The sequence below is a fragment of the Macrobrachium rosenbergii genome, chromosome 19 (genome assembly GCF_040412425.1).
Source record: "Macrobrachium rosenbergii isolate ZJJX-2024 chromosome 19, ASM4041242v1, whole genome shotgun sequence".
NCBI lineage: Eukaryota > Metazoa > Arthropoda > Malacostraca > Decapoda > Palaemonidae > Macrobrachium > Macrobrachium rosenbergii.
Genome location: NC_089759.1, coordinates 1,982,115 through 2,005,131, shown reverse-complemented (window position 1 = coordinate 2,005,131; position 23,017 = coordinate 1,982,115). Strand labels below are relative to the sequence as shown.

General features: G+C 38.2%; 1 protein-coding gene across 1 annotated transcript in view; it reads right to left on the bottom strand.

The window, feature by feature from the left end:
• The window catches only part of LOC136848546 (uncharacterized), a 401,222-nt gene that overhangs the window by 104,851 nt on the left and 273,354 nt on the right, over positions 1 to 23,017 (bottom strand). Inside the window, exons 15-17 of the mRNA XM_067120822.1 lie at positions 20,338 to 20,545; positions 17,204 to 17,371; positions 16,010 to 16,157 (exon numbers count right to left, since the gene is read on the bottom strand). Of these exons, the coding sequence (XP_066976923.1) occupies positions 16,010 to 16,157; positions 17,204 to 17,371; positions 20,338 to 20,545 (524 nt within the window). The remainder of the gene's footprint in view (positions 1 to 16,009; positions 16,158 to 17,203; positions 17,372 to 20,337; positions 20,546 to 23,017) is intronic.

Sequence of the window (23,017 nt, the reverse complement as noted above, 5' to 3'; positions counted from 1 at the left end):
ATTAAGTTCTTGAGAGGGAGAGAACGGTTCAAGGTCATGAAAGGGTCCTCATTCTCAGTTAAAAAACCCCAGGGTAAACGAGCAAACCACACTACTGAGTCAGATGTAGCTTGATACCCCTAAAAAGAAGAACATTTGAGATTCTATATCCTCTCCGATAAAAAAGACAATGCTGCCATTGAGTCATAAGTGTCTCAGAAGAAGAAACTTGGAGTTTGAGCTACAAGAAAACGTCTGCATCTTTCAAATGTCTCTTTTTAGCACCTCTGAAAAATGCCCCTCCTTCCTGACAAGCACCTGGACAGCCTAAAGCCTGTCCGCATAAGAGCGTACCACCCTTGGTGGTTTCTCTTGAAGTGAGGTTGTTCAAGAAGAAACAAACAGTGGAAGGATTCTTGGAGAGTCCACCAATCAACTCTAGCAATTCGGAAAACCATAAATTATGGTTCAGAATGGGGCTACGAGGAACATCATAACGTTCTAACGAGCCTGATAAAGTTCAGCCCTTCCTTGACCATGTCGAATGGTGGAAGAGCTTAGAAGTCCAGGTTGAAACGATTTTGCAGTAAGGTTTCTGTTGCCCAGATTAAAAGATTCCTTTAAGGTGGCAGTCAAGATTGGCCTGCCCCATAGAGGCACATAACCTGACAGTTCAGGGGATTCAAGGTCCACTCAAGAGTAAGAGTGACTTTCTGACAGCTCAGTTCAACCGCCAGAAATTCCAGTTGGACTAGAAAAAACTCGATTTATTGTCCGCACAAAAACCCTCTTGTTGCTTGGTGGCAAGAGCTAATGTAAAAAAGTAAGGACTCTGGTCTTGTCTAAAGGAATACGAAGTCCAGTTATGATTCTTTGTCCCTGTTGGTCTTGTGGGACAGGCTGAAGTTCATGGTCAGAAAAGAAGACAAAAGTAAGAAGGGCGAGGACTTGAGAGAAGTCTTACCATAGATGTCAAAGCCTAAATTCTCACACTGGAAGACCCTGTCTCGTAGGACGGGTCTGAGATATCTTTCAGAGTTTGTGTGTGGACATGAAATGAAGTATCCTACATATCCAGGAACTCCACCAAATTGCCCTGGAGAATGGATGACAGGACTGTTCAGTTGCTCTGCAAGCAGACAAACTTGTAGAGCCTCGTGCAGACTTGCAGACAACTAAGTGGACTAGTTGCCGACAATGTCGATACCTGACAGCCACGGACATGGCCATCAGGGTGGGACTGACTTCTTAGCACGAAAATGCCTTGCATGGACTCGATGACACCTTTACTGACGGACAACATATGCAGAACTGTCCTTGGTTAAAAACTAATATCTGACAAGCTTATAGGAATTTGGAAAGTCCATAAGATACACAAAAGTCTGGCCATGGGTAACAACGGTCTTGAACAAAACCAGGAGTGATGACTTCTGCTGCAGTCCAACAAAATGCTCTAAAAAAAATTGTGAAAAAAAACTAGGTGTTCAGCAGTGGGAGCCTAGTATGGCTAGAAAGAGCCGAGCACTCCGGAACAGGTGTCGGGCACTTGGGATTCGGCGCCAGGCACCATAAAGCTGGTGTCAGGAGCTCGGAAGATGATCAAGCGCTTGGGAACGAGTGCTGCTAGAGAGAAGGTTCATGGTGCTTCTTTCTGCCTGGAGCCCAAGAAAAGTTTTCCATAAAAGAACACTCAGGATGGAAGATATTGTCATACCAAAGGAAAAAACGGACCGAGGATATATGATGTCTGAAAGTAGCTGCAAAGTGATGTCTCTTGGCAAAACTTGAGAGAGTCTTGTCTTTTTAGCTCCTGCTCCTAATGTCAGTCAAGAAAGACCCTTACTTCAAAATCTTGACAAGAACTTCAACTAGGAGAAGTAACTCGATCTAAGCATCAGAGGGACGGAAGAACAAAACACACTTATCTTGCTCCCTTAAAAAGCCAAAGTCAGACTCCCAACTCCCTGTAGAGGTGACAGCCTTCTTCAACAGGCTCATAAATTTGTACCCAAAAGTCCCTGTCTGCAAAGGACAGTGCTTTGAGACACTAACTGATGTCACAAAAGGGAGCCATTCAGCCCGCCTGGAACCTGGGCAAAATTGGAACAAGTTGAAAAGAGACAAAACCGCCTGAGAGTGGTTGTATGGTACTCAAAGGAGGGAGTCCGATACTGAAGATTGATTGATTAATTGAGGGTTATCTGGCGTCACAACTACCAGGGTCACCGACGCCGAATACTAAGTGTGATCTTTTCATTTTTATAGTATGTTATAAAAATTAAAATTAAAATTCTGCTAAAAAGAACTACATATAAATTTTATTAAAAAGGAAAAACAAAAAGAAAACTAGCTAAAATAAATAAATAAAAAAATAAATATATAAAATTCTGCTAAAAAGAACTATTAATAGATTTGATCAGATAAACAGTATAACTTTAGAAAAAAAAAATATATATATATATATATATATATAATAATATATACAGCGGTAAAGAGTTTACGACGGGGTTCCGTTCTTAATTTGATCGTCGTCCGAAAATCGCCTAAGCGGAACATCGTCGAAAATCGTCAAAAATCATAAGAAAACCTTACTTTTAATGCTCTGGGTGCATTGAAAACGATGTAAACTGCATTATTATTGAGTTTTACATAAAAAAAACCCTTCAAATTATGATTATTCTGCCATTTTGGGGCCATATTTCTTCCGTCGGATCGGCGATGCGACGCGTCGTAACCCCGGAACATGCGTCAGTAAGCCATGGAAATAATTTCTGATGAATATATTTGAAAAGCGCCGTAACCTCGAAACGTCGTAAGCTTGCCGGAACCGTAAATGAAACTGGGACTGCCTGTATATATATATATATATATATATATATATATATGTATATATATATATATATATATATATATATATATATATATATATATATATATATATATATATATATATATATATATATATATATATATATATATATATATATATATATATATATATATATATATATATATATATATATATATATATATATATATATATATATATATATATATATATATATATATATATATATATATATATATATGTATATATATATATATATATATATATATATATATATATATATATATATATATATATATATATATATATATATATATAGGTGGATATATATATATATATATATATATATATATATATATATATATATATAATATATATACACTAAGACAGCACAGCTGTCAAGAACACCCGATGATCAGAGACTTGAGTCGGCCACTTGAAGACCAGAGCTAGGTGTTCAATTGGAAATTGAGCTCAAAAAAGAACAACAGTATGTCCTTAGAAGAGACAGGCGCCGAGCTAGAGAGACTGGCATGAGGCACTAGTAGGCTGGTGCCAGATGCATGAGAGCTGGTGCTGGAAGCTCTATATGAAGACGAGCTCTGGTGCTATAGGGCGCCTGGTCACTATTGGAAGCTCGGGCACTATTAGGAACTCAGGTGCTTATGTTCCACTTGGCACCAATACTGGCATTCCACATGCCTCTGGTTGGGGCTCCACTTAACCTGCAGTGACATGGCAGTATAGCCAGGAGTGTCTGCTACTTAAGTGGCAGTTTTGCAGCAAAGGAGACGTACAATGGCTAGCAAAGCATAATTTTGAAGTTTTGCTGCAGAGTTAACTGAAGGCTAGCAAAACTTCAAAAAGTACATCTCTATGGACGCCTTTCCAATGGCTGTCCATTGACACCTGCAGACAGCAAGCTCGACTGAGGGGCAACTACCAGGGGGCAAACCCTCCAGACTCCCATGGACTTCAGTATGCCTCCTCCCTAGTGCATGGGAGTCTGACAGTGGCCTTTGTCTAAGGGCATCAAGGGACAAGTAGCCACCTCCTCCACTGCACAACACTTCACTATTATTACAGGGTTAACATCTCTTAACCCAAGCACAAGACTGGCAATGGCATGGGAAGGAAGCAAGGGAGCCAGGCATGGGAGCTAGTGGATAAAAAAGGCAGGAGGGCCAGCAGCAGGAGAGAGTTGGAGTCTGAGAGTGAGTGCCAAGCGCCCAATAGTGGGTGTCCAACGCTCTGCAGTTGCCCAGTAAGCTAGTAGCTTAGTATGAGCTAAAAAATGTTGAACTCTTCACAATTCGTGTCATCTTTGTTTAGTATATGTACTGCTGAAGCAAGTACCAGAGCACAGTTCTTGGCTGTTGAGAATGTCTTCTTTTGCTAAAGCTCATCGTAACCAAAACATTAAGCACAATTCTCTCCTACTGCACTCCTGCCCTTACACTTTGCAGTTCTCTGCAAAGGAAAGCATAATAATAATAATATGTTCAATTCTTTACGTACAAACGTTACGAGGTACAGAGTACCATCATACAAATACTGTATATCTCAAATCCTAACCAACATAATTCAAGATTGCAGATATGTATTCATTACCGAAAATACTGGATCGGTAGAAAATGCAATATTTACGTTATATTACGCTAATCAGTAAACAAGATCGCAAACACAATATTTAAGTTTTTTACCGACATAGTTCGAAGTACACTGAGTACCATCATGCAGACATATCTCAAATCCTATCAAACATTGAGACTGTTTTGTATTAAGTCTTGCGTATTATACTGCCATGTTGAAGCTCTGCTTATGACTGGTGCATTGTGGGTTGTTGTGGTTTGGGACTGGGAAGCCCCGTTGATTTGTAGCAAGATGTAACAGCACTATAACCATTAAAGCCAACGTTAAGCCATCTGGATTCTTAACCCTCTACCTCGGGCCACCCCGTAATAGAGACTTTCAGATATGTATTCACTACCAGAAAAGTTTGCTCAATAGTGAACACAACATTACGTTATTACGTTATTCAGAAAAGGAAAGTTAATCTTTACTGACAACGGTTGAAGAACACAGAGTATCATCATACAGACATGTCTCAAATCCTAACAAATACTAATTGAGATTTGCAGATAATAATTCATTACCATAAATATTGGTTTGGCAACGAACACAATGTTTACATTTATTACGTTAACCAGTAAAGGTCGTGGTGCGGTAAACTACAATACCGAATTAAACCATTTGATTGCGAAATCGCTACAGTAGAGAAATATGAATCAAATCTTAATAACAAAACAATGCAATACTGATCCTGAAAGCTGTAGGCTTGAAGGCCACCTGAAATCAGTGATAATACTTCACCGATATCCAGTTTCCAACTAGCACATTTAAGAACAAAGCTGCCATCGACACTTGGTGTTTACTTGAGCATGGCAGAAACAGAATAAGGTTGTCTGCTAACTCATTCCTGATATTCTCGTTAGTGGGTGGGACCAGTTCCCTGCACTAAACTTTGAAGTGTTACCCATGAGTTTTTGAATTTAAGCTGCCTTGCAAGAGGAAACTATAGCTATGTAATTATTTGGTAAGTTACTTATATAAAACCAATTAATAACCTCTAAAAACATTTTAAATGAATTTGAAAAGATCATTAAGAGTACAAAAAAGCGACCAGTTAACTGCTGATATGAACTTTACTCGAAACATCATTGCCTTCTGAAAGCTGTGTATATATAAAGCATAACCTATAAAATGGATTTATCCTTTTAGTCTGTAATACTGAAGATCCTACTGTCAATTAAATATTTATAATCATAAATTAAATTTCCTCTACCTCTAAGACCATGAGTGAGTATAATTAATAATGTGTATGGGGATTAGAAAATATTTCTCAACAAATGAGATTTTCAATATATCTTTTCCAGTGTACATCCACATATTATTTTACAGAAAAGATAACAAAAGATGCCTAAAGCAAATTCTTTCCCCCAATCCTTTAACGAATTATCACACAAAAACGACAAATTTTTAATTAATTTGTAACATAAGGATAAATTCTTCTAGTGCCGCCTGGAAACCAATAAAAAACATCTAAAACTGTAGGACAAGGAATTGGTGGCAATGGGGTTTGGCCAATCGGATGAAAGAGGAGGCATCAGCCGACCTTCTCTCACCCATGATGCATCCAGCTTCTTCCAGCCCAGGTAAACAGAAAGGGGAGGCAAGCGGTGGGCAGTATATGTCAAGACCGCAGATTTGTTTGCTATATGAAAAATACAAATTAATTAAAAATTTGTTATTTGTTCATACGCGGAACAAACCTGGGTCTTAACGTAAGGATAGACACACTTTTGGTGGGAGGAAAGAAAGTCATGTACCGACTGGAGGTTCAGCCCATCTGGTCTCACTTTCTGGCAAAGAGAAGGCAAAGGAAGGACCCATAAGCCTCTGATCTGTTAGATAAATAGTTTGTCAGTCAGGCTACTGGGGTAATACACAATGTGAAGAGACATTGTATAAGAGGAAGTTAAAGAACTATATCTCTTTAAGACAACAAACCTACGTTAGCCACCAATTTTGTTTGTTATCATTCCTCTCTCCTCTTGTTAGAGTGAGAATGGACTAACTTCTGAGATCTACTTGTGTATGAATAAAACATACTCAAACAGAATGGCCACTCACTCACTTGTATCTGACCAGTTCCAGCACATGATGGATCAATCTTCCCACTGCCCACTGGTAGAGAAGAAAGGGGAAAGAGAAAAGGAAAAAGACCAGTCATCTCATTCATTCTCACTTTCATACCATCATCTTGGGTAAGACACAATCTGCCCTACCAGGGGCACTGGATGAGCTACACAACTTGCTGAGCAACCACCACTGGACCAAAGGAAAGTGTCCAAGGACCTGTGGGCAACATCCTGAAGGTAGAAGGATGTGAAGGTGGTTTGATGAAGCCAAGTATCAGCTTTCAAAATCCTATGAACAGACAAGTTCTTTTTGAACACCACTGAGGGGCACAAACCCCTAACATCATGTGCTTTTGCATGCACTGTATCAGCATTAGAGGCTGAAGAAAAACTAAGCATGTCTGATGACCTCACGGAGCCAAAAGGAGATAGTATTCTTGGACACTTCTTTCTTGTTTTGGCCTGTACTAACAAAAAGTCTTTGACACCCGGGTCTGAGATGATGAGTCCTTTTTAGGTAACTATGCAGTACTCTGACAGGACATAATAGCAATTTGTTCGGATTGTTATCAACAAAATCTCCCAGAGAAAGGACTGAAAAGGACTAAAACCTGTCATCATGAGGCGAGGGATTTTGAGTTTTAGCTACGAATTCTGGGACAAATTCAAAGGCTATGGACCCCAAACCCCTCGTGTGTTTAATGCAAAGGAGAGACCATGAAGTTTGCCCACTCCCCTTGATGAAGCCAAGGCCAGTAAGATGATCATCTTGAGGGTTAAGTTTCTGTCCAACGATCGTCATAAAGGCTCATGTGGAGCACAAGAGAGACTGCTTAGTACCAGAGTCAGGTCCCAACTAGGTGGTTTAAGTTCTCTAGGAGAGCAAGACTGCTCAAAACTTTTAAGCAGCATTGAGATTTCCAATGAAGAAGATAGGTTTACATCTTTCAAATGTAAGACTAAACCCACAGCAGCTCTGTTGCCTTTGATGGTAGACACAGAAAGGCATTTCTTCCTACTGAGAAAAATAAGGAAATCAGCTACTTGCTGAGCAGAAGTTCCGACTGCAGAGAAACCCCGTCGACGACACCAATCACAGTAGACGGCCCATTTTCCCATGTACACGGCTGAGAAAGATCTCTGCCACTGCTCTGTGAGAAAAGCCTCTTGCTTGCAGAAGATACTGGATAGTCTCCAGCCGTGAAGAGATGGGGATCCTACTGATTAGTGACATCTCTCGATGTGAGGTAAGCAGAAGAGGTTGTGCCACGTGGGAATTTCTCTCAGGATAGCTGACAGCAGGGCTAGCAGATTGGGGAACCACTCCACGTGAGGCCACAAGGGAGCTACTAGGGTCATCTTTAGATTCTTGGAAATCATTACCCTGTTAAGACTTGACGGATCAGGCATAAGCGGGGAAAGGCGTAAACTTCCAGATTGTCCCAAGGATGTTGCAGGGCATCCTCCGCCATGGTGAAGGAATCTGTAACCCCCAAACAACAGACATCTAGCTTTCTGTTGAACCTTGTTGTGAACAGGTCTATCACTGGCCTTCCACATAGATGGAAGAGCCTGTCCGCTGTCTCCAGACGTAGAGGCCACTCCATCCCTAAAACCTGACCCTGGCGACTTAGCTTGTCAGCCACTACATTCCTCTTGCCTGGAATATACCTGGCTGACAGGTCTACTGAGTGATCTTTCACCCACTGGTGTAAAAGTACTGTCAGTGAGTGAGGTTAGCGTGACACTAGCGCCCCCCCCCCTTTGTTTACGAAGGCTACCACTGTAGTGTTGTCTGACATTAGGACTATGGAGTGCCCTGTTACCCTTTTTCGAAACTCCTGAAGTGCCAGGAAGGCTGCTTTCAACTCCAGAACATTGATATGATGCTGCTGCTTGTCCTGAAGATTCCACACTCTCGAAGTCAGAAGGTCCTCCAAGCGTGCTCCTCAAAGCGTCTGAGAACAGGAGAATTTCTGGAGGGGGAGAATGAAGAGGCACTCCTATACAGTCCCCAGTTTACGACAGGTCCGGCTTACGATGTTCCGCAGTTACGACGCTTTTCAGATATATTCATCAGAAATTATTTCCCGGTTTACGACGCATGTTCCAGGGTTATGACGCATCTTATGCTGATCCAACGGAAGAAATATGGCTCCAAAACGGCAGAATATTCAAAATTTGGCGTTTTTTTTATGAGACACACGACAAAAATGCAGTTTACATCATTTTCAATACACCCAGAGCATTAAAAGTAAGGTTTTCTTAGGATTTTTGATGATTTTCAATGATTTTTCGGTTTACGACGATTTTTGGCTTACGACGTGACGTAAAGAACAGAACCCCGTTGTAAACCGGGGACTGCCTGTAGTCAAGTTTGTCATCCAGCCACCACAGTAGGTCCCTTCTCACTTCTGCCAACAGGGGGACCTGAAATAAGAGGAGAATCCCTTGATGGGGACCAGAACTCTTCCAATCTACAATGGAGAGACCAAAGTTGAAGACAGCCATGGGGAACAAGTTTTTCCACTGCTGTGCTGGTTGCTTCTGTTTGGAGGGGAAGGGCTGGGCTATTTTCCTGAACTTCTCGATCCGTTGGTTCGATGGAATATTCTCGACGATACTGTGCCTAGGATCATGCCCAGGTAAAGAATCTTCTGACTGGGAACTATGTTTGACTTTTCCAAATTTATCATGATGCCTAAGCTGTGACAAAATTGGAGAAGATGATCCCTGTCTTGAATTAGCTTTTCCTGAGAACTTGCTAAGACCAACCAGTCATCGAGACACCTTAAGAATGATCCCACGATGACACTAGGGTGAACACTCTTGTGAACATCTGAGGGGCTGTTGTAAGGCTGATGCACAGCACTTTGAACTGAAGCACCAGCTCCCCAAGACAAAAGCGGAGAAACTTCCAGGAAGAGCAAAGGATTGGAATTTGGAAGTAAGCATCCTTCAGTTCTATCATGAGCATTAAATCATGGCTCCTGACAGCTGCCAGGACTGTACGAGGCATCTCCATCTCGAATCAGGTCTTCCTGATGAACAGATTCAGGGTTGAGAGGTCTATCACTGGCCTACAATTGCCCGATGACTTAGGAACGAGAAAAACCCGACTGTAAAATCCTGGGGATGGATGCCTGACAACTTCCACTGCTCCTTTTTCCATCATTTTCTTCACTTCCTCTTGAAGAGCTTTGGAGAAGTAGACAGGAGAGAGGGGAAGTAAAATCGAAGGGTAGTAGATATCCCACCACATCTGCTACCTAAGTCTCTGCTCTGAAACTCTGCCATGTAGCCCACTGGGGAGGGGCGCCCACTCTATCGCCTACTCCCTCTAGCTCCTCTCCCTGGTCTAGAAGAGCGGGGTGAAAGGGCTGTTGCTGAGGAGCTTTCTTAGAAGACAGCGGAGCAGGCTGACTGGATCTGTTGGTAGAGGCTCTGTTTGGGGTCTTCTTAGGAGAAGGTTGAGGTCTAGGATTTGATGAGCTACGGTGAGAAGGACCAGTAGATTTTGACACCTCTTGATAAATGAGCTGGTTGTTATTGTCTGCAATGTCAAGTTGCTCCTTAGGAAAGAGAGACAGGGAGTTCAAAATATCCCAATTCCTCAGAGCCAATACAGAATCAGTGCTGATGAACCTAGAAACTTTGGAGAGGGCTGTGTCTCTTCTTTTCAACAAGTTGACCCAAATGTTATTATTTAAATGAGTCGGGTAAGAAATGACCTTAACTTCAGACTGTAACAGTCTAATATAAGAGGCACTCTTTCTGTATCACCCAAAGCAGTGAAAGAGATTTTTGCCACCGCTATGGACTATAAGTCCTGCCAAGAGACAGTCTGGAAAGCAGAGGAGGTGGTTGACAGCAGGGTAGCAGCCTCCTGAGGAGTGAAGGAAGAGCCTTCTGCCCTAACCAGATCCATACACAACCTTGGTCCTAATCGAACCAGATCTGGGTTCACTTGTCTAGGTTGTAGAGCCACATTAGGGGTTGTATAAAACCATTTATGCTAAGGAAGTGGTGGGGGTAGAAGCTTGAATGACCTACTATATCGAAGTGAATTATCAGGCCCAGAGACGAGAGAATTCACATGACCTAGGACACAATCAGCATGATTCGAGCATAACAACTCTATAGAAGTCTGTGAATCCTTCTTAGGTCCAAACAAAACTTCAATGCCTGTAGGGAAATACGAAGAATTTACCAGAGCTTCCTTAGAAAGATTGTTGTACTCACGAATGAGCTCAACAACCTCTGCCTATGTAGTAATAAACTCCTGGTTTTCAATATCTTCTCCCTCCTGACCAAGGGAATCTCTTTCTACTATATCGGTCGGATCAGAAGAATGCGAAACATCCTTATTTAAAACAGGGGCGTAGGCCCTTTAAGGCCCTAACACCTTCTTGGAGGCTCGAATGACCGCTGATGACGAGGGTAGCTTACTTTGGGAATCATCCCATTCACAAGAACGAGAAGTAGACTTCTGATTTCTAGTGACAGACGTGTATCATTACACAGCTGTGCAGGGCTAACGTCACTTCCGCAGCCAAATGAACTAGAACAGTGATCACGGTCCCTCCTTGGAGATCATAAGTGAGAAAGACAATGAGACAACGAAGGGCGAGGGTGTATGCCCAACCTATTCGGACTAACTGAATGTACGTGCCTCTTTTCACAGACGTGTCTAAAAACAAGGCTGCGAGAACTGGAGCTACAATCAGACCCTCCTGGGAGAGCATGAGTGAGAATGATGGACAGACAAACGTCTATGTGGACATGAACTGACAGGGCTTCTAGGACAATGGAGTCTTTCAGCACGAGCATGTGAGGTAGAACAGGATACAATGTCTCTCGAAGGCGAATGTGAATGAGAAATTTGATGAGGCGGCAAAGGACGACATTGGGAGCACATTCATGTACAGTCGCGTTCATTAGTGACGATACTGTGTACTTTGATTATCGTTCACAAGTGAAAAGAATTATTTTGATTTTTTTATAAACTTATTTTGAATTATGAGAGCAACACAGTACATATATTAATACTATACATAATATAAAATAAAATAAAAATCTTCACTACTCAAAAGTTTGCCTTTCTGGATATTTATACGAAATAAAACGAAACATTCTGAAATGTGAACGATAACATCAGGGCTGGCAACCACACGCAATCTCCGAAACAATAACAGCACGAGAAAATTTGCACCCCTGACTCCGAAAGGTTGGCACGCCTGAAAAGCCGCCAAAGCAATGTGCAACTTGTCACGTGACACAGTGGTGGTGCTCCCTGCTCAGTATTTAGCCTACTTCTCGCTGACCCGACTTCACGTTGTGATGATGGAGCATCTTGGGCGACTTCAAATAAATCCTGGAGCCAAAAGACAAGAAACCTCAATAGCTATACGGAGAGTCATAATAGAACTGCATAAAAATAATATCCTCCCCATAGAAATTAGCCGCAAATTAAATATCAGTCGGACAACAGTATTCAGGTGGATCAAGCGGTTCAACGAAGAAGAGAACCTCCAGGATCAGCCTAGAAAAGGTCGACCCGATGCACTACTAGAGAGCAGGATGAACAGATCGTTGCTAAAGTTATCTCACAGCCTATAACAACTGCTGCGAAAGTGAATCAGGAATTAGGTCTTTAAATCTCTAATGTTACGGTGAGAAGGAGATTACACAACCAAGGAATTCATCACCGCAGACCGGCAATCAAACCCTCCTTGTCTCAAAATCACCAAGAGCAATGAGTAGCTTTCGGCTCTTCAGTATCTACCGTTTGAGTCAGGATTCTGGGATAACGTTATATGGTGTGATGAGAAGACTTTTGCTAGCGGCGATCATGGTATACTCCACTGCTGGCGACCTAATAAAACAAGGTAAGTAAATAATACCAATAGTTTTCATGTAGGCTTAGGCCTATGTGTATCATGAACTTTCTTTACTACACTGATTAAATACCTACAAGGTAAGTAATTAATACCAATAGTTTTCATGTAGGCTTAGGCCTATGTGTAACATGAACTTTTTTACTATATTGATTAAATAACTGCAAGGTAAGTAATTAATACCAATAGTTTTCATGTGGGCTTAGGCCTATGTGTAACATGAACGTTCCTTACTACACTGATTAAATACCAACAAGCTCCTTAAAATATAACTTTTCTTTTTGCTTTCAAGGATAACATTTCAAGCCTATTGGAATTCTAACGAATTACCTATCGAGAGTGAGAAAACAATCTCAATATCAATGTAAATTCCTTATTGCTCATTTTTATTAATAGACTATTGGTGATATTCAGCGTTGATATTTTCTTCGTTTACTTGCGATAACATTTTTTTTTGTGTATCTCAATCTCTAGGTTCAATAAAGAAAATATTCAACCGTCGCGCGAAGTGGAAGAATTTCTGCAGGATTATGGGGATGGATGGATGCGTGTGGACCAGGGAACTGATTCCCATCGACGGCGTTTAACCGGACAGCAATATGTAGAAATTCTGGATGAAGTCCTGATCCCATCAGTGAGAAACTTCTACTACCGGGTCATTTGCCAGTCTATCTTGTAATGGACAACTCTTCTGTTCATAACTCGAAAGTGGTCAGCGAATGGTTTGCTGAACAGAACAATGTTATACGTATAGACTGGCCAGCTAAATCTCCTGACCTCAATCCGATAGAAAATCTTTGGGGACAAATGGTAAGGGAATGGGATACTGGGACAATAAAAACCAAACCTGCACTGATCAAACACTGCCTATCTGTGTGGGAGTCATTAAGACCGAAAAGAGGGATGAATAATTATTGTCAAAGGTTAGTAGATTCAATGCCAAATAGACTAAGAGCTGTGATTGACAATGATGGAGGTCATACTAAATATTAGACTAATTTTTTGTTATTCATATTTATGTCATAGGTTAATAATGTATTATTTCATCTTTATAAAAAGGGAAATTTATTTACTTTTATACCAAAGGAATATTAATTCATATTATACCAAAGGAATATAAATTTACTATTACTTTTTATTCACTATCATAATGTGTAAGACACAGTAGGAAAATTAAATTATTTGACGAACTGTTGTTAACTGTGAGAAAGAGAGACTATTTTTATGCTTCATATTTCCGTTGTGTTCTTTGCGTGATTGCATGAAATATAATTAATATTTAGTTTCTTAGGGCATTTCACGTTTCATAATTCATTAAAATCTTTATGTGAATTATTGTTTCTATTCCTTTTATCCTTTATGATTCAGTTAAATAACAATAGACTTGCATCAATACTTATTATATGCAAGGTAAGTAGGCATTAAGCCTACAATGAACAACTTAATACAAACAAATGTCAAGGACCAATAGGCCTAGTAATGTGATTTAATTCAAAATGAGAGCTTGAATAGTGAAACTATACATAATTAATAAACGCAAAAGCTTTGCTTTTGTTATTTTGCTTTTACTTTTAACTTTTTCTCAAGTAAAAACATAGAGCCCGAAATCACAAGTAAGCCACTACGATAATTAGAAAGATAACGTGTCCCTTTAAATCAGTGACTCCTCAGCAACTATGCTGCCTCTGCACCCTCCCCATGCCGTAGTTGCCAGATGTTGCTTTCTATGTTGACAATTTGTCCGAAAATCTAGATTGAGAGTATCGTAAGTTTTGAACGTGACTGTACATGTGAAACTTTCCACATGTAAGGGATGGCTGCTGGACAGGGTAGGTGCTGATCTTTAGCAGACTTCTCCACACACACCTTCTTGACAGGAGCCTTATCATCTTTCCTACGAACCTGAACAGGACGCTTGGGGGAAGAAGAAACCACTGAAGTACTTTTCTTGGAGGAAACCTATCTGGACAGGCCTACCAAAGGCCGAGAGACGATTGGATGTGATACTTCAACATCAGAAACATGGCCATATGCATGGGTAGGAGAACATGTATGTGGTCAGAAGATGATGGAGAGGAAGATTCTGAGATGGTTCTACAACTTCTCTTGCGAGGAGCAGCGACAAAGTCCATAATCCTCCAACATCTGACAGGAGAAGACCAGGCAGATGAAGATGACAGACAAAGAAGTCGAAGATGAAGACACAGATGAAAATGAAGACAAAGACAGAGGTAAAGGCCTGCAACATTTCCTCTTCACAACACACCATACCTCTCTCAGAAAACAATGTCAACTCTGTCTATAACTGCTTGAACAAGAGTCTGAAGATGGAGCGGGGGCAGAAGTCGCCACTATGGGAGTCGACCCAAATCACTGAATGGAGCACACCATTGACAGATGAGACGACACAGGAACCACAGCTCTAGGCAAAGATGACAGGAGAGCCACAGATCTAGAAACTGTCATGGCAGCCGAAAATGTGAGAAGACGTCGCCACTGCAGATGTAAACCCAAAATGTTGAGCGGAGTAAATTGCTGACAGCTGAGGTGTCACAGGAACTGAAGCTCTAGGCAAAGAATCGGGTAGAGCAGAAGGTCTGGAAATTGTCATAGTGACCGACACAGGAACGTGAGAAGACAAGAAGTCGGACAACAGGCCATCCAAGGCTGGTAATCCTGGTAGGCCTAACAACACCCAAATGTCCAACATCTTCTGTGCATCAGCTCCTGAAGCAGTAGAAAAAGATGGTGCTGCCTCCTCCCTCCTGGGGGAGCCCCCCCCCTAGAGAATGGGGGCAGCAAAAGAGATATCTCCCGATCCCTCTCCTAAAACTTCCAAGGGTGACGCCATGGAGAAATGGGAAGGGGTAAAATCTTCCATGGAAGATAAAGCAACTGGAGGAAGTTTGGACAACAAAGAGGCAGAACAAGGAGCCTGAGAAGCCGCCACTGAAGGAGGAGAAAACCCCTCCCAAGATTCTCCCAAGATGGAGCCTCTAACTTCCTCCTATGTTGCCTCTTCTTGGCAAAGATCCTCCTTCACTGCTCGGGAAGCCAAAAATAATACTCAGACACAAGGATTAATAATGATAAATGCATTAGCTCTGCATCTGCTGCAAGTCGAATGAGAATCAGTTTCAAATGAGGCAAGAAAACAAGAGCAAGGGTAGTTACCAACCCCAGGACATTTTCTCTAAGGCTTAGGATTGGGTGGCTTAGATGAGTTTTGGATTAGCATTTTCAAAAGCAAAACAAGCATTAACACACAATACAGCACTATTTCACAATACAATATATCAAACCAAAGAAAACACGGGCAAAAAGAGAAGGAAAACATTGGCTTCGGTAGGAAGGGCAGCAGCACGTCCTACCAGCAAGGCAGTAAGGAAGAAACTGGATGCTTCATGGCATCATGGGTGAGAGATGGTCAGCTGATGCCTCCTCTCTCATCCCATTGGCCGAACCCCATTGCCACCAATTCCTTGCCCTACATTTTTAGATGTTTTTTATCGGTTTCCAGCTGGCGCTAGAAGAATTTATCCTTGTGTTAAGACCCAGGTTTCTTCCGCATATGAACAACTTACTTGTACAAGAAAAATTCTCCAGAAGCCATTTCTTTTAGTTTTGGGCGATGTACAAGAAGAGATTTAAAAGCACCTATAGTGGTCTTACAAGGAGGTAATAAGGGAATTCTCTCAGGATGAATTGGCAGACAAGCTGGGCAGTTAAATGCTGAAAAATATAAATCAGTTTTATACCATTTAAGGTATACAATAAAAGAATGTTCATAAATTAGAAAGAGAAAAGATTTTAATCTCTATACTTATGACACAAATATTATGTAACCAGGAAAGATTATATTCCCTGTAACCATGACACTAATATAATGTCATCACAAATCAGTATAAAAGATATTAATTTAAAGATCTGCACTTCACTGTGTAAATCACTTGTATATGTATTGCTAACAAATTCTTCTGTGCAAAAATGATAAGGTTTTTATACTGGAATATCTAGCGTTCCACAATAACAGCTATTATCAAATGGAAATAGAAAATTAAGAAAAACTCCGACCACACATTAGTTCCTCTACACCTTGCCTTTAAGTTAATTTGAATATTCCCTACATAATTAGATTCTCATTATGGTTCATTAACATTAAAACAGATAAACACAGTCAAATCTTTGAAAGACCTTTCATTTTTCAGCTAGTGAAACAGATCTCAGGCTAACCTGTGATATTGCTACCTATGACAAACTAATATACATTATAATCAACTCCTCAACATAAGGAAGTCTCCACTTAAGTGGATTTGAGACATGCAAGGATACATATAAAATAAATAAAATTTAAACAGCCTAAGAGGAAAAAGTTTGGGGGAGAAGGCAAACTGAGGTTAGCCATTACAAAGGTAAGTCAGAATGACAATAAACTTTGATGATGCAACTGTCATGCCTTTATATTTATTAATAACCATTTTAATCCTGTGAAGACTAACACTCCAGCAGAATGAGATTATTAATAAATTATACAGTTTTGAGGTCTACAAATGCTTTGCAAACTATTGCCTTACAACCAGAAAATAAATAACAATGAACTAGCTGAGCAGAGAGAGAGAGAGAGAGAGAGAGAGAGAGAGAGAGAGAGAGAGAGAGAGAGAGAGAGAGAGAGAGAGAGAGAGAGAGAGAGAGAGAGAATGCTTTTACACATTACCATAAATTAATTAGTAACTGGATATTTATATTTTCAGTAATTACATGAACTAATAAAAACTTACCACAACCTGTATCTCCTGCAAGCACATGGGATTTTGTCAACTTCTTAAGCACCATTTTATCTACCGGCTTCAACAGGCCCAAAACAATGTCTTCATTGTTTACCTGCCTTATAATCTTAAGTTGAAGAGCTGTGCTGATTGCAATCAAACTTTTCTGCACATTTTCAACTACAAAACAAGAAAATGAATCAGGAGATTAATAAAAGGTTCATTTTACATACACCTTTCTACATGTACATATAAATTTTTTAATAAAATCCAAAGTCATAAGGAACTCATCCGTACTTAAAATACTTTTTGTGGTAACTAACAATACTATGCAATAAGAGCCAATTTTTACCAAAAGCCTTGAACCCTACACTAATTTTTCCTTTAAGAAATAAAATGAATAACCAATCTCAGATCTGTGAAATATTTAATCTTCAATATTCTTTAATTTACATGTCATTAGCAATGAATGTTATGTTATATATTACCACTAGAGGTGGATCTCTATGGGAAACAAATTATACATTATGTACTAGTCTTCATATACTAAAAAAATAATAAGTTACCTGTCACTATCTTATAGAATTTTTGTAATTGTAAATACTGTTGTTGTTGATGGTATTGATATTTATTGTTTTGTTGATTTTTACAATGTTACTGTTGTTATGAGTATTAGTTTTAGTTTTAATTTTAATTCTTTCGGGAGACATTGAGCCGAACCATGCACCTGTTACTCATTACTGTAAGAAAGATTGCAGAGTATTTTACCCACATATTCAGGGCTTAAGGTCAAATTTTCTTGATCTCCAGAGTTGTGCCTGTAACTACGATTTGATGCTTTTATCTGAGTCTTGTAAGTAGTAACACATCAAAGGTTGTGTTTTTAATCCTGGGGTTTGATAGCCCTGACTTTATTGATCGTCAGAACATCCTACATGTGCAAGGTATGGCTGTATACACTAAGTCTGGATGACCTATTTATAATCAGAAAAATCTGGAGTGTAGTTGCCATGAAGTTCTTTGTTTTAAAATTTTCAGTAAGTTCTACAGTGTACAGTCGACCCCTGCTGTACCTTAGTTCAGCATTTGTGTCTTCAGTTAATTGCACATTTTTCTGTGGAGCGTATCTCCAAATATATCACGCAAAATTCACTAATTTGTGGATTTTTTTTAGAACAGTATTCACTAATTACTGTATTTTCATTTTTATTTTTGTGACTAAATATACATTTTTATGATAAAAAATTATTTACAGTATTCACTAATTGCTGTATTTTCATTGTATTTTTGTGACTAAGTATACATTTTGGGAAGAGGCACCCCGAGAGGAGATGTAACTCCTCTGCTTTGCTGTGCAGTCATGTCTTCATCGTCATTCATCGAACTACACAGCTAATTCATCATCATCATCTTCAATCAAAACTCATCACTGGTGAGTACCTCAATGATTTACGTAATCTTAATATTTATATTTGAAAATTACTGCTGTAAATAATTTTTTTATCACAAAAAATGTATACTTAGTCACAAAAATACAATGAAAATACAGCAATTAGTGAATACTGTACTGTAAATAATTTTTTATCATAAAAATGTATATTTAGTCACAAAAATAAAAATGAAAATACAGTAATTAGTGAATACTTTTCTATAAAAAAATCCACGAATTAGTGAATTTTGCGTGATATATTTGGAGTTACACTCCACCGAAAAAGGTGCAATTAACTGAAGACACAAATGCTGAACTAAGGTACAGCAGGGGTCAACTGTACACTATAGAACTTACTGAAAATTTTAAAACAAAGAACTTCATGGTAACTACACTCCAAATTTTTCTGATTATAAATAGGTCATCCAGACTTAGTGTATACAGCCATACCTTGCACATGTAGGATGTTCGGATGATCAATAAAGTCAGGGCTATCAAACCCCAGGATTAAAAACACAACCTTTGACGTGTTACTACTTACAAGAGACTCAGATAAAATCATCAAATCGTAGTTACAGGCACAACTCTGGAGATCAAGAAAATTTGACCTTAAGCCCTGAATATTTGGGTAAAATACTCCTGCAATCTTTCTTACTGTAATGAGTAACAGGTGCATGGTTCGACTCAATGTCTCCCGAAAGAATTAAAATTAAAACTAACTCTCATAACAACAGTAACATTGTAAAAATCAACAAAACAATAAATAACAATGCCATCAACAACAACAGTATTTACAATATTTACAAAAATTCTATGGAAAGTATAAATAAACGTGTCCACATGTCATTGAAAATAGGTGGGGCCCGCACACCTTGCAAGGCAAATGAAATCGGCCAGGTTTGCCATAACTGTTGGAGGACCATTAGGATGGATTTAGAAATAAAATGCTTAGTAGGAATAGATCAGGTAGAGATGAAAGCACTTTCCTGATAATCCACCAAGAAACTTTTGCTTTCTCACCAGCCTGTCCTACACACTTAAAAAAAAAAAAAAAAACAGGAAAGTGAATGAAAAAGAGGATAAATGTCTGATTGGACCCTCAGGCAAGGGAGCTCAAACCCAAGAACATGAAAGGCCACGGTACAATGGCTATGGCACAGCCGAAGGTTGGAGAACAAGGTTTGAATTCAGAGTAACCTTCTCCTAAAAGAGTTAGTCTACCAAGGCTAAAAAAGTCTCTTCTACCCTAACTCATGTAGGCAGGGACGTCACACCCTGAAGCGAATGCTGCTAAGAAAAGCCACATTAACCCACTACCAAAACCCAGCCTCGTGCAGGCACAGGCTCTTGCTCTAGGTCCAACCTATAACCAAGTGACTGAGAGACTGTCAGTCATCATGGCACATCATGCATCTGCGCCACCTGGCCAATTATTTCCAGACACCGCCTGCTAAATACTGCCATTTGGCTTTCGTCTGAAAGATTAAGGGAATTGATGCAATATTTTGTATCCAAATTGTACATACTTTCAGTTACTAAAGTAAGTCTCCTCATTATGAATGCACTTCCCTTACTTCTTAAGTTTACACTAGTACAATGTAACAAAAATAATTTTGGGGAGAAAATATCTAATGGTGGCACTACATGGAGGTGGATGCTTTGATAAATGCTATGTATGCACTTGAATTTATATAAAAAAAACAAGTATCTCACTTACAAGACAAGTTTGGGAAAACAGAACTGTGCCTGAAAGGGATGAAAAATTCTGTCAAGAAAATATCTTGCACTGGTTTATATTGAGGATTAGGAATTCCAGCTTGACGACCTCTCTTCTCTGTAACCCTTTTCATCTTCTGCATGTTTTTCTTACTTTTCCTTTCCCTGATAAGCACACGTCTTTCTTCTAGTTCTTTCTGAACATTTTTCTGAAATATAAAAAATATTCATTATCAGCTACTTATATAGTGAAAAGAACTGATACCTTTGCTAACCGTACAAATCATAGTCTCCAAGAGAAAGATTCTGTCAACAAAAAGAGCAATTCAGTATTACAGCTGGTCACTCATCACAATTCATTAACATGAAAATATAAACACCTACATACAAATTATATAAAATTACAGTCACATTTTATTAATATCCTATGGACCTCTATGATTTGTGATTATAATGTCCTATTCAGACAAGTCTCAAAAAAAAAAAAAAAAAAAACTCATGCACACAAATCTTAGCAGACTTTTGTCATGCATCCTGCAATATTTTACATGGGGGTACTAATAATACTATATCTCTTCAACAGTCATGAAGCAGTACCTCAAATCTTAGGCCATACTGTCCATAGTATCAATAACCGGCACTGTGGAAATCTATTACGTTTTAAATAAAGATCATCCACAGTTTTGTATGATTAAAATATTTATCTTCAGTATGGTCCACAACCAGAAATTATTCATCATCCTCATTCACATTAGTTATGTCACTCTGACACCAATTGTACCTGACTACAGAGACAGATTGCTAATCCAGTTAATCTATATTCCCATGGAATTCATTTAACCAATTCTATGCGGGCTGAACTGGTAAATCACAGAGAAGAGAATTAAAAAGCATAAAAATGTCTAAGATGTGCACAGATAGCACTGCAGTTCTTGTTCATTTTGATAGAGAAACAAACCCAATCAAGTGTACAACAAAAACAAGATTTATGAACAGCATTCCCTCTTTGTCAAACAAAACTCTATCTCCTTACACATGAAAACATACATTTTCATACATTTGTATTCTTAATGCCTGTGCTTTCATCTTAACATTATATATATAAATATATATATACTGTAATGGTGTACCAGTTACAAAGGTAAAGTGATGTTTACTGGTTTTTATTATGTTAAGAGTTAAAGTGATGTTCTAGGTAAAAGAGAATTATTATTTTGATAAGAGGTGGATAATATCTCTTATAGTGAGTTCTAATGTGTCCTGCTGCTAATTATATATCATTGTGTATGTCACTGTGACTTGGCAGTGTTGTCTTTGAGAGAGTCTTAGGAAGACATGAGTTTAACCTTTTTTTTAAAAGTAAAGGTAATCTTTTGAAAGACTGATATAATCTCTACACATATTGTTGTCTTAGTGAAATTGCTGTTGGTATATTTCCATTTTTGCATATTTCGTTCTTATATGTCTGTGTCATCATATTACTCTAATTTTATAATTAGTGTTTTACAAACTTTTGTGCTGGTGATTACTTAGCATTTTGTTAGTGCATACTTATTATTGAGGATTCCAGTCAGTAACATTTTGGTGAACACTTGTGTTGAGTTTAGTTAATCAGGTATATGTTTAAAACTTGAGTGATAGTTAATGGTTCGAATCTTACTTAACCAAATACCTTTCTTAATAAATTAAAGTTTTGTGAATTAAACTTGATTAAGAAATACTTAAATCTTACACTGTTGTCAGATAACAGTAAATCTTTTTGAGATTGTGAACTCTGCATATAACTTTTGAACTTAGAAATAAATTTGTCTGTTAAGTTTTAAAAGCACAAGGTTTCATTTTGACCACCGGTAATTAGAGAAATTAATGAAAGTGTACAAGGTAAGTGATATATCTGTTTGTTCACCTGAGACTTATCTAGGTGAAATAGAACCAGGGAAACAGTTATAGTGTTTGTTGAAGTGATGCGCATTTTCCACCAGTCTGTTTATAGCTTGTTAGTTGTTACCTCACCCATAATTTGATAGAAATACATTGATTGTCTCAAGTGAAAAGCAAATTTTATGGGTTCACTCTACCTTTAGAGTATTCAGTCATAATATTTTTGTTATGAGGTTTCAAGTATCTGGTCAAAGTGAGGTAACTTTATGGTATTGTTATTTGTGTAATAACCAGGTGCTTGATCACTTTGTGACAATATATACATACATACATACATACATACATACATATATATATATATATATATATATATATATATATATATATATATATATATATATATATATATATACATATATACCAAATATATATATATATATATATATATATATATATATATATATATATATATATACATATATACCAATCTGATTATATATATATATATATATATATATATATATATATATATATATATATATATATATATATATATATATATATATATATATATATATATATATATATATATATACATATACATATATACATATACATATATACATATATATATATATATATATATATATATATATATATATATATATATATATATATATATATATATATATATATACATATATACATATATATATATATATTATATATATATATATATATATATATATATATATATATATATATATATATATATATATATATATATATATATATATATA